The sequence below is a fragment of the Centrocercus urophasianus genome, unplaced genomic scaffold (genome assembly GCF_019232065.1).
Source record: "Centrocercus urophasianus isolate 14NV4802_14NV808 unplaced genomic scaffold, USGS_Curo_1.0 seq_24, whole genome shotgun sequence".
NCBI classification, from domain to species: domain Eukaryota; kingdom Metazoa; phylum Chordata; class Aves; order Galliformes; family Phasianidae; genus Centrocercus; species Centrocercus urophasianus.
Window position 1 is genome coordinate 18243964 of NW_024884800.1, and position 13678 is coordinate 18257641.

General features: G+C 37.6%; 1 protein-coding gene across 1 annotated transcript in view; it reads right to left on the minus strand.

The window, feature by feature from the left end:
• The window catches only part of AFF2 (AF4/FMR2 family member 2), a 340167-nt gene that overhangs the window by 239416 nt on the left and 87073 nt on the right, over positions 1-13678 (minus strand). Inside the window, exon 4 of the mRNA XM_042824815.1 lies at positions 9500-10390. Coding sequence (XP_042680749.1) covers positions 9500-10330 — 831 coding nt within the window. The 5' untranslated portion in view covers positions 10331-10390. The remainder of the gene's footprint in view (positions 1-9499; positions 10391-13678) is intronic.

Below are 13678 nucleotides of genomic sequence, written 5' to 3' on the forward strand. Positions count from 1 at the left end.
ATTTATGACAGTGAACAAACGTCAGCCATTGGCACAGACAGTGCACACGCCCTCATTGGCTTTTTGTTACTCCACAAAACTTCATAAGAAACTTTAACAGTTTGCTTTCAGAAACACTGGTAAAGCTCTACATCCACAATTCCCATGCTGTGATCTGCAAATATGTGTGGTTCATGACAATGCAGTGTGTGGAACCATACCATGACACCACATTAACCACTGACCTTTGTGATCATGGTATTGTGCAGTAAATTATAGATTTGCAAGGATCACTGCTTGGAATTAAAATTACTTTCTAATATTTCCCTAGCTAAATTTGTGCCATATTTCATCTCAATAAATAACCACATGTGTTGGTAAGAGGATGTTACGAATCACTCTTACTTCCCAGTGCAAAATAAACTGTGCCACTTTACTTCACAAGGAAGCTGTATAAGGAAGCTACTCCTGATTCATATCATCATAGAATCCTCACAGCAGAGCTGCTCCAGCCCTCTGCTCATCTCAGTGCCCCTCTGGACCCGCTCCATGAGCTCCACGTCCTTCCTGTGCTGGGGGCCCCAGGCCTGGATGCAGTGCTGCAGATGGGGTCTCACAAGAGCCAATAGAGGGGGACGATCACCTAGTTATGGGTGTTTTTTTTTTTTGCATTGAAAAGGATAGCACCCCACAGATGCAGGCTGCTGCCCAGGATATACAGCCTTCAGGCAGCACTAGCTTTAATAAATAAAATCCAAACCCTAACTCTTGCAAGTAACCTGAAGGTCTTTATAGTTGCCTACACTTACAAAGTGTACATAGCAGTGCTCTACAAATTATTTTAATTATTTAAGAAAGAATTATTTCAACATTTGTGTTTAAGAAACAGGCAAAAGTAAATAGGTGCCTGGATGTTTACTAATAGCAGAACTAATTGCCAGCTTCGCTTGTGGATTTAAGTGTCACAGCTTGCAGCTCGCTGAAATACAACCCAGTGAGTTTACACATCTGGGGATGTAACAATGGGAAATGATTCCAAGGAAGCGTGCAAAGGAAAGCAGAACATATTAACTGAAATATGTTTAGATTGGCAGCATGAATGGGCAATATCAATGGGGATTGAGGTTTACACCTATGGTGATTGACCCCTCTCAGGTGTCTTTGCCAAACAAATCCAAACAAAAACAGATCCACCAGCCTGGAAAACTACTGAATCTGTGTTTCCCTGCTTCTTCCTCCCTCTGATCCCAAAACCTTTTATTTGCACTCCCTGTTATTGTACAAATGGACACCCGAACAACCACAGACAAACTTAAAATTAGTATCTGCCTGCTTCACAAACTCCCTGCACTGTGTGTGCACCAAATCATTTCTGCCACCGTGACTGAGGGAGATGAAACTTCAGGAAACCTCTTGGAGGCTTTTTTTGCTTATTGTGTTTTAATAGAACAGAGAGGCTGCTCCCTCTGCTTCCTGCTGCCACAAAAGCAGGGGGAATGTCCCTGCCCCTGGGCCAGAATCACCAGATTGTCCTAGGGGCCCACTGGGAGATGGACAATGACTGATAGGAGATCAGCAGTGTTCCCACAGACAGCTTTGCCTATCTTACGTGTGCTAATTTAGGGTGAACATACCCATTTATCTGGCCTCGTTTGCATACTTAACTCAATTGATGCTATTTCTGCTGCCTCAAGACGCAGTGAGAGGGAATGGGGAAAAAAACTTTGCACTGACCCAGCAGCAATAAAGGCAAAAGTGAATTTTGCCTACTTGCAACAGGAGATCTATTGCTGGTATTTGCTACATCTTTGGGATTTTCAAAGGGGAAATTTTAAAACTTCCTTTGGCATGAGATGAAACTCAGCATTTTTAAACTGTTTTCTCTTAAATGAGAGAATGACTTAATGTTTCTTTTAAAATGGGAAATGACATCTCTCTGCCATTATTAAAGTCTGTTTTAGATTGTTTTACTTCACAATTTTTAAATGCACATTGCCACAGTATTTCATAGGGGTGCATTTACATCTACCTTCTTAAAACACAGTCTATTATGTTGCAATTAAAGGCCCACAAACTCAATCTGATATTTCTTCACTAATTTATTCCCAAACCAATATGCATTTTAGTGTTCTAAACCATTGCTAATTAACACATGGAAATATTTTAACATGGATTTTGATTAATTCCATTTAACAGTCTACCAGTGCTAAAACATATGTGGTGTGTCATTTCTTTCTTTTGAGGAAGGCATTGGCATTAAATCTTTCAATCTTTCTGGGCACCAAATGCTAATTTCAGGAAGATTAAATAACAGGCTGCAGCTAGAGTTTCCTTTCTTTACTTCCCAGAAAGTGAAATGAACATATTTATGTGGGAGGAATCTTTGCTGCACAAGCCAAAATGAAAAATCTTCCTTCCCCCCGTTCCCCCAACATTGCTAATACACTAGCAATCACTTGCCAATTAAATAACTTTAACCCATATCTCCAGTTCATGGAAAGATGCCAAGCTATACTTTCAAATTTCTTTCACTCTTTTTTTTTTTTTTTTTTTCCTAATTAAAATATCCCCATATGATGTTTTCACTTGCAGCTCCAAGTTTTTCCATACTTGAATCAGAGACAAGTAGCTTACAGTGTGGTGACTCTGGCCATAAAGCCAGAAATGCTCATATATGTCCCTCCTCTGATTTTCACACTTCAAAGGTGTGCTGTAAACATGGTTCACATGCTATTGTTTTAATGGTTTCAAGTCTAGTATAATTCAGCATGTCAATGGACTTAGCATACAAAATACCCAGAGGTATGCATGCGGGTATCTTATGCATATAAAAGTAGAAGAACATAGAGTAGGAGGCTGCTGCCTTCTGGATCATGAGCTAATTGCTTGCATATTGCATACAGCTCTTCACAAGATGTACTTCAATGAACTTAAGAGCAGTTAAGCATTTTTGCTCTTAGGATTCCCACCAGAAAGCCAACCACACCTCAGAACTGTAGTTCCTCTTCCCCCCATGGTGAGCCCAGTTTCCATGTCCTCGCTTCAACCATCCATCTCTGCTTCCTTCTGAAGCTGAAGCTAAAGCTCACTGTGCATTAAGAATTTGCTTGTAGCTCTTTCAAGCCTACCACTTCTCTGCTGTCTAGTAACATGCTTTTTCCTCATCTTTCTCTACTCTTCTTTTTACTTTTTGCCATATTCTTTGTAAGTCGTTACGCAGCTCAACAATATGTGGTGCTATTCCTCCTCCATTATCTTTCAGTAGCTACATGTCTGTCTCAAAAGCTATACCACGTCATCTGTAACACTGGTTTCTGTTTGGTTTCCTATTGCCTCTATAAAATCTAATCACACTTTTTGCACCATTTAGCTGCCTAGATTCCTGACATTTGCACAAGAGCATTCCAGTTGTTTTTTACCAGTCAAGGCTTACCAGATGAAGCAAAGTCCAATTTTCTACTTGACTACCATTTTCATCATGATTAGAGATTCATCTCAGTCAGTATTTGTGCCCACTGATTTTCCTGTATTTCCTGTATGTCTCTTTTTATATATTTAACAAGTATTCACTGGATGTAATGTTTTCATCATATTCACTTAGTGAGTGATCCTGGGAGAAATTGTAGCTGTTAGCAAGAAATTCCTTGTTCAAGGAAATGACGCTGTTCAGAGGCACCCCATTTTCAGTCCCAGTGAAGATTCATGACAGCAGCAGACTGTCTTGCCAGTGCTTAAAAATAAACAACAACCAAAAAGTGACTTCTGTGTTCTCCGACTGCTTAAAACATTAGCTTCTGTGCTCTCTATAAAGAAAGGAATGAAAGAATCTGTGAAAATAAAAAACAAAAACTCAAAAAGTGATTGGAAAGAGCGATGAATATGTACGCAGACTCTTTCCACTAGCTGTGTGTTACTTTAAAGGTTAAAGTCAGATAAAATAATATTTAACTTAGCTCATGGTAAAGTTTACAAGTGGCCGTTTATTCTAGCACAGAAAGCCAAACGTCGGTACACAAAAATTTGCCAATCCTGTTTGCCATGAAAACATGTGCTGTTCCACTGAGGGCTGATCGCAGCCTGAGTGAAACCATACATCTAAAAACTCAAATTCCTTTTGTTACATGAATGCTTTTTGTTTTACAGTTTGCAGTTGCAAAAGCACGTTGTGTTGCACAGAAGTATTAACAAATATGTGCAAAGGCTCCAACTTTGTTACGCCTGCTGGACTGGTCTAAATTATGCTTAGTTGGTTGACAGCTACACAGGGTATCATGTATTTACAATGCAGATGGGTGAAGGTAAGAGGCTGAAAAATAAGCTCTGTCAACTTCAGGTCATTATGACAGTTCACATAAAGAAAATATTGCAATACTTGATGATGTTTCTGTATGGTTTGATATGTTTTCTGTAAATTAATGGGAGGAAGTAGAAAAGAGAAGCATTTTCAGTTATTGAAAAGCAGTCATAGTGATCTGTACTTACTCCATTCTTTTTAAAACCAAAATTTGAAAAATACTCTTCGAAAAAAGTAAATATCAGAATTCTTTTTTTTTTTTTTACTGAGGACACACAAAGGGGGAAGAGAAGAGCATTGATTGTTTAAAGATTTCTGACTTCTGATAAATTAAGAAACTCATTAAATTAAACTGGCTATGAGTTTGACAAGTACCAACAAAGTGACTCTTTTAGCAGAGCAAGACACCTCAAGTCGTTAAATTATGCCTCTTCATCATTGCTCAAGCAAAACCAATTCTACTGGTGCTCTCACCAAAGTCTTTGAGGTCATTTTATTTTGTAAGATTTCATTTGAAACCATGTGAATACTAGTTTTTCTTTTAATTAAATTGGACCAATAATGAGCCACTTATAAGCAGCTGCATTGGCATTGGGGAATATCAGAAAGGTTAAAAAAAAAACAAAACAATTTTATAACCTTTCCTTCCCTGGACAAAATGTACACAGTCAGTTCTTTTAACCATACCTAATTATAAGAGATCTGTTCTGAAGGTTCTGAGATAAAGTGCAAAGTTCCCATTGGTCATGAAGGTTAAAAATCAGGCCCTAAATACACATAATTATTTTTCTATATTTGATTTAAAATTAGCAAGTTGTCCTCCCTCTATTCCTGCAAAACAGATTTCCCAGCAATTGTCCAAACAATCAGACAGTAGCCTTCGAGAGGCCACAATAAGAGGTCTTCAGTCGAGTGGTGTCATATGGTCTTCATTTAGAAGTATCACAAGAACATTACTTCTCACAGTATTTACAAATGAAAAACATATGTCCTTAACCTGTAATACTGCAAGAAATACTGCTCTTTGGGTTTGTTTTTGGCCTCAGATTTTTTGAAATATGAACCAAGTGAAGGGATTTCAGCTTAATGTTTGATTCAGTCCATTCTTCAGAGCTAAAAGGCTGGTGAATGGATAAAGCTCATATTTGAAAGAAGCAATTTGCCCACAAGCATAGTAATGCTCTGTAGTTGGCAACCAGAGAAGCATGTATATCAGAAGGGTGTGGGGATAGTTAATTAAAGACATCTACTTTCCATTTAATTAACAAAAAAAAAAAGGATATTAAACTGGCTCTGATTCCTACAAAGAGTTTTATAAGGAATATATGGGTCCCTTGCATTTAGTATTTAGGCTCAATCAATATGGTTATCTACCTGTCAATTTTTCCTCCTCTTTAATGCAGAAAGAGAGAAGTCTTTTTTACAGCCAGCTCAGAAAGTACTAAGCTAATCAATACATGCAGCGATAACAGAATGATTTGAAACATGTAACTGAAGCTTATCACTTCGCAGTACACTGAGCCCATCAAAACACTTTTCTAGAAGTAAAGAGAAAACAAAGATTCTTCACTTTTTATTATATAAGTAGTTGGTGACACAGATGTAGGCCTTTTGCATTTGTTCCTAACTGTATTTTTGGGGACATTTGGTATACCTGCATTTGTTACTCTGTAGGAATGTGAATCCAATTGCTCAGCAAGATTTAAAAACTCTGCCTAGAGAATCAAACATTCTCTCAGTTGCCCTTGATTTCCTGTCCCTTAACATTTATTGGAAATCTATGCACTGTTCAGGAGAACCATGCACAAGATTTTTCAGGAACACATCTGCTGTTCCCACAGTCTGTATAACTCCTTACTCCAAACTCTCAGTAATTTGTGTTTCGAGCGCAAGCTGAAAAGTGGAGGCTCTCCTTTCAGCTGTTTCCTGCTGAGTTAGTTGATTTGAAATAGTTTGTAAGCACTGGATTCCTAGATTAAAACGGTTAAAATATACATACATGTATCAAAATTCTGGATTCTAACATAGCAGAGATTATCAAAAGTTAGCAGGTCCCCAGCTTCTGCCTTTTTGAAGAAAGGCATGTAGGATTTATCTGTACAGTTCTCCTCGACTGGCAAGTTAACAATTGTCCACCATACAGTGGGTAGAATTCCACATGACACAAAAACTTTTTGTGGATAACCCAGGTTTGCTACAATTTACTTTTTTCAATGCAAGCTCAGAAGTAGCACTTGTATGCGTACAATGTATAGAATAATAAGAAAAGAACATGAAATAATGTTCATGGCTGGGTGCATAAGTGCTGCTGCCACTACATCCTGACCCAGACTGGTAAGTCTGTGGGAACTTACCAGGAATCTTTACAAGCTCAGAATTCACTAAACCACAATCCACTGCATCGTGGAGATATGCCAGCAGTGAGGCATTAACAACTGTGTCCATTCCAAAGGAGCTGAAAGATGGATGGGTATGTCTGAGGGCAGAATTGGGCCCAGCGAATGAGAAAAGATTCTTAGAGCAACACCTTGAGTGACACAAATTATGTTACAAAATTGATCACTTCCTTACATATGGCAGAAGGCTTCCAGGGCACTCAACATCCTATTCCATTAAGCTGTGATAAATGAGACATCACTTCCACATCACTCTGAATTCATTTTTTAAATGTACTTCAAATATTCGGTTACTTAACCCCCTCCTTAAAATATCAAAAACAGTCTTTTTCTTTCCTATCTGTTACAGATATTAATAGGTGTCCTTACTGTAGGACCATTACCTAGGAGTTTCATTTCTCCACTTTTTTGAGCAGGCAAAATTTTGAGAAAATCACTGAATGTTTGGTTTGCAGTCTCAATGTGCACACTTGGCATCTCAAAGAATGGATGCAGAGAGGTGGACATGAGAGCTACAAAATGATGGAGAAATATCCCCTCAAAAGCAACTCTCCTATGAAGATCACCACCACTATCTGGAACACTGTTAGGATGGAAACCCATGGAGCAGGAGCAGAATTGTTTCAAGCAGATCAGTACAGCTGGAGGTGGCTGGGGAAGGTTCATAAATTGATAAGTACCACCAAAGGATCATAAGCCTCCATATCAATTGTATAAATATTACAACAGAGCCACTCGCTGCAGTCATTCTGAAAAGGTTATGGGTTTCACAGGTGTGTGCTGTCAGTTCTGATTAAGCTTAAACTAAACCAGTTATCTATAACGTTGGATTGGAACGAGTTTTATTGCTGAACGCAGGGTAAATCAAATTCAGGATACACATCTGTGGAAAAACACAGAGGGCTGAAGTTCACAGTCCTGACATAGGCAAAAAAAAAAAAAGCCAACACTCCAGACTCAAAGGAGATTTGCCTATTCATCAGTCTGCCTATCATCATACGTTCTTCATCCGAAAGGAGGGTTATACTTCCCCTGAAAACAGCTTCAGGTCTTCTTTTGCTTTGCAAATCATGGTTCCTATTTTAAGACTATTATCTGCACTCATTTTTAAAGTGCCTGTATTTTACCGATTATTTGATAATAAATGAAATTAATTATACACCTGTACTTTTTGCTACACAGGACATGCACACTAAAGCATCTGTAGCAATAAACTCACAACTTCATTTTTCATCATAGTGAGAAAAAGCTTTACGAAAACAACAATTTGCACCAGAAATTCCTAGAGCTTCACAGTAAGACAGTTGGTGAAATCCGAAGCCCAAAAAGCACTGATAGCAAATCAGCTGATTTCAATAGTGCCAGGATTTCAGTAGAATATTAAAGAAAAAGAAATGTATTTTTAATAGCTGATACAAGTTGCAAAAGTCACATTCTATTCCCAAAAATACTCCATATTAATGCTGCACTTGAAAGTACGTCTATTGACTCACAGTGCTAATAGATGGCAAAAGTGAATAAATGTGTTTGCTTTTACAACATCATTATTTCCTTTGTATGCAATTATTTACTTGCCAAACAATGCTAGTGACAAATCGCAACAGACTATGAAGCCATCTACATCAGCAGATTTTTAACCTAAGGTAAAAATAAACAGAAACATCTGTAATCTTGTACAAAGCTGTGTTTATTAACAAATATATTTTCTAATAAAACACCATCTGCAAGCAACCCTCGCCTTCCATTTGATATAAATAGGCCTTTTACTGTTTTCAGATGCAGTTCCCAGAAAATTATTCCAAGCACTACTGCAAAACACATCAGTCTTTGTTGCTGCCTGGAATGTTAATAAATAACATCGAGTTTTTAAACAGTCAAACAAATTATTGGCTTGAAACGATTATTTCAATAGAAAAAGCTGACCTTTTGCAATAAAGTGTCTTAATGCATCACTCCTCATTCCTACTATAAAAATATTACCGAGCAGTGAAGTATATGCAGAAGATAAAAAAGTATGAAAGAGCAGCGTTGCAATTCTGTTCCTACGTGCACCATAAACCTACCTTGCAGTAGTTACTGCTTTAGAGAAACTTGGAATAAGAGAAAAAATATACAGACTGTAAATAGTTCAATTGGTATCCTTATTCTACATCTGTGCTTGGAGTGGGCATGAATATGAACCAAATAAAATGTTATTCACAGGAATATTGTACTGACCAGCAATACAAAATTCAGCAACTTAAACTGTTGGTAGCAAAGATGAGGATTGAATCTCGATATTAAGAGCTCTTCAACATGCATAAAAGCTTTAGTGTGACACATTTTCATAAGCACTACTGAGAACTTCAGCCACATTAATTCCATTAAAAGTAATAGGAATTCAGCAAACTCTGCAAATAAACTCCTTACTGGTGGAACTATTCAGTAATACTGAAATTTTGATGCTGCCATTTTTCATTAAAGATCTTAAAAAGGTGATATTTATACCAAACTAGCTCCTACCTGAATAAGGAAACTAGTGAAAATTGTGCGTGAACTAAGATATCAGAGCTCTCTATTCAGAATCCCAGTTGCTATAAAAGTATTAGATTCAACAGAGATCTAACATTCAAATCTGTGATTTTAAAACTTCAACTAATTGGGGCTACCACAACAAACTCTGCCAGAAGTTAGTCATACATTTTCCAAATAAATAAATAAATAAATAAACAAAAGAAGGAATGTTTTAGAACATAATTCCAGGAGATGGAAATGCATATTTCCAAAGACAAATATTCAGTGCATAAATCACTCGAACAGTATTAGAGAAAAAATATTTTAAATGACTTACTTCACCAACAGGAGGAATATTAAGCTTTGGTACTTTATTCTTTGAACTAGGTGTGTTTACTTTTCCTTCCAACAGTGTTCCAAAGGACTGATTTCCATATCCACTCTCGATTTCTACGGGAGGTTTCAGTTCAGGTGAATCATTGGGTACCTGGTCCTGACCATCCATTGGCCTAACATATGCCGTAGGCTTTTGCTGGACCATGGTGCTTTTACAGTGAAGTCCTGGTGGGAAATTCTGGCTTGAAAGACCATTGTTTGCAGACAACAAAGATGTGGAAGGAAGTGGAGATCCAGGCCCATGACCTACAAACTCAAGCTCCGTGGGTGACTTTGAATGACTGTTTTCTTTGTAAGTATGTTCTCCAGCTGCTGACTTTGAATGAGTATGCCGCCTTGAATGTGAAGATGCTGCCATAGAATTTGCTTCCTCAGTTCCTCCACTTTTATGCTGCTCACTCTGACAATTATAGAGGTCTTCATACCTGCCCTGTGTCTGGTCGTGGGAAGAGCAATGCTTTGTCCGACTCTGCTGACTACTGGATTGGCTTGGCTGGGCACCACTAGAGTTGTGACCACTGCGTGACCAGTCTGTCCTCGACTTCCTGTTGCTCTGGTGACCGTGTAACAAAACAGAATTAGATGACAGAGACGAAGGCGGAGGCATTGATGTTGATGAGTGGCCACTGATCTGATGAGAAGGGATCATCCTGTTTCTTTGTTCTGAGAAAAAGTTCTGTTCATTTTTGTCAATGGGTGTCTGTGGGACAGAATTCTTTGGGATTCCTACAAGATGGCTCTGATTGGAATGGTTAGTTAGCAGATCCTTCATCTCATCATAGTTTCCCAATGTGTTCTGGACACGGTTTGCAAGAGCGTCACCTTTATTTGTCTAGAATATAAACATAAATAAATAAATAAAGGAAAAGAGTGAGTAAATTTTTAACTAGGAAGTTACTGCTTGGAATAGTTGACTTGGAAGATGGCAAATGTTAGCTGTTTAATGGTGTCATGCTGACATTTAATCTAATTTCAATTACATTTTACATATGTTATGTAAGAAGAATCTATCAGTAACTGTGTTCAAAGAATCTCTTCAAACAGGCTTGCATGAGTAACACTCGTATGCTGCTTCCCATTTTCTTAAATTTGTTCTCAGAGAAATGTTTAAATTACATCAGTTTATAGATGTTCTGAGGAAAACAGGCTGGTTTTATGTCATAGAAGTTGGTCTTGTACATTTCATATCTTACAAAATATGCAAATGCGCAATTACTGACTACTCAGCATTTGAATTGCAATCACACTTTATTTAAACATGATATTGCAGTACCACCCCTTGACCCATAGTTCTGCCATAGATAGAAGCCAGGTTGTCTTTAGCAGGCACACGGGCAAACTTTTCTTGTATAATGCCAATTACTTTTCCACGGAGTGTTCAGTTTGACCCAAGATATCTGAGTCCAGAAAAGAAAAAGCTTGTAATAACTGAAATGCTATAACAGCTTCAAATAAAACATCAAAATGATTTTTTTTTACAGAAGAATATAAACAGGGATGACTGTCATGTTCTTAAGTATAAAGATTCTTCCCATTGATTATGAGCTGGTTGTATTTGCGAATTGTGCTTGGTTTTCTTCTTTAATTCCAGTAATTGTTAAATAAATACTGACTCATCTGTGTCACACCACCGTTGTACTTCCCTTTCTAAAGCATAAAATGCCCTTTGTTGTTTTCATTCTATTTTTCATTTATCCTTGTAAAAAGCAGGACAAATATGCTGGGTGCTATAATTAATATGCAGCTAATTTCCTCTGTCCACAGAGATCCAATGTACCAATCTTCTCACTGACCTTTATGTTCTCTTGAAATGACCAGCAGAGAACTAAAACATCCTATTCCCCATGCTTATTACTTAACAAGACTCAAAGGATAAAAGCAGAGCAAAGGTACAGCTCAAGCAGATGGTTAACTTCTACAGTTTGGAATTAAATTATGTCAGTGCAGTACATGTAAATAGTGTAAAGCAAAACTTCAGGGTATAGCAAACTATGCTTTTATTTACATTTGGTTTTCTATCCAATACATCAAATAATGTCTCAGTCCAAAGAGGCCTTAATGTTAGGTCATAAAGAATTTGTGGTTGGTTAGAGAGTTCCACTTAATTCCTCGAGCAGGGATCCTACCATGCTGCTGATCCAATCTTTCTCAAGTATTAAGATGAAGTCTGAGTGATGAAAAATTTCCACGCACGGATTCCTCCTGAAATGTCTGCTTATATTACCCACTGTTGAACTAGTCGGGAGATGAGGAGAGTACTGCAGAAAGATTTTTCTTTTAGTACATACTGCACATGCCATAAAAAATGTTGAAAAAGAAGATAATAAATGCAAATTTCCTTTTGCTCGTTCTCAGGGATTGTAACGTATATTACCACCGCACTGAGGCAGTGATTTAAAAATTAAGTGTTCAATGTATACATCTATATACATTTTGCCAGTGCTTCTCACAGTTAATAACCCCAGTTGTGAAGAACCACGAATCACTTTTATTCACTAAGTCCCTAGGTTGGTCATTTTAGTGGCAAAAATTATATTCTTGCTATGCCAAGAATAAGCTCTTTGTACACGAGCAGTCTCCTTCAGCCGAGTTGCACAATGAGCCATTTGGGCAGCAGCCAAAACCAGGCTCTCTCTGTTCAAGCCCCAAATTTAAAACAAGGAGATTCCATTGTGCTTAAGGGCCCAGCAGGAATTATGATGCGAAGTCTAAACACTTATATACTTGCTCTATTTCCTCCTTCCCCACCAAACTATTTAACTCCTTATGGGCTGGCACATGGAAAACAGCCAAGTAAGGAGAAAATCTTGCCCCCTAGATTTCACCTCTGGTTAAGCTAGACTTCCAGAGTGCACTTAGCTTATTATACAGAAAGTAAAAGAGAAAAGGGAAGGAGTGGAAGAGGGGGGAGAGAAGAAAGAGTACTGGAAACATATCATCACTGTAACTTCAATATTACAGCACATTAAATGGCTCTTGTCTCAGTCCTCATAGAGGGAAACAATATTTTAATTTGAAAATAGAGCTTTGCAATCATTTATGATTTGGAGGTTACTGATTATTTCAAGTTATTTTCCTTTAAAATTTCTATTATAATTTTGCTTAATATTAACAGTAGTCTATGTAAAATGTCCAAATACTGGGAATAAAAGACCCAATGCAAAATGTACTATTATCTGTACTCATTTTCTGACAGCATTAATAAAAATACTTATTTCTTGAAAAGCGTGAAGGTAATGAATGAAACATCCTTAGCATATTTTATGTGCACTAAAGCTCATATCCAATAACTAATGCAGTCAGCAGAAAGACTGTTACTTCTTTCAGTGTTTCTTGGACCAGACTGCAAAGTAAGAGGACATAGTGAATGTAAGCAGCCATCCGGCTTACAGTGAAATAAAACTAGAACACAAATAACTAACACTATTCACATGCATTACATAACCTGACTGAGCTCACTGTTGTGTAGTGCAACGTACTACCTGCATTTAAGGAATACAGAGTACCATTAATGTTTGGGCTTTTTTTCATCAACAAATTCAGGGCCCTCATGAGAAATAGAGAATTCTTGACAAGCCTGGATACCAGCAAGATAAACATAAAATCTGGTCATAATTTCTGGTTGTTTTTTGTTAGTTCCAGACTGGGGCCAATTTCTCCCTTCATATTCTGTGTAATTGGCTGATTTCTCAAAGGAGACCTCTGAACAGCTTATTTTCTGAACAGCGTGTTGAATCACAATTTTGCTGCTATCAAGGAAATGCATTTTCTGAGTATTCCAAGGCATAAATTACACGGCTTGTGACTTGTGGCTAGCAGCCTTCCTCCTCATTCTATGCTCTTACTAATTTAGGAAATGTACACCTTCATACATTCGCTTCTCATGCTTTCAAAAACTGTTTGTAATAGAATCCCATTGGCACACTAATTTGCTAGCCAGCTATTGCATTATAGTTTTACAAAGAAAAGAACTAAAGTGCTCAAGCTTGTAGGCCCAATTAGCAAGGGTTTTATGACAATGAAACTTGAGGTTTCATAATTCTTTAGCTTTTTCATGTCAGGGTTAATCTAAACTCTGTAGATCAGAAGTTGAGATGTTTTGAGATCTGCTAACCCTGAG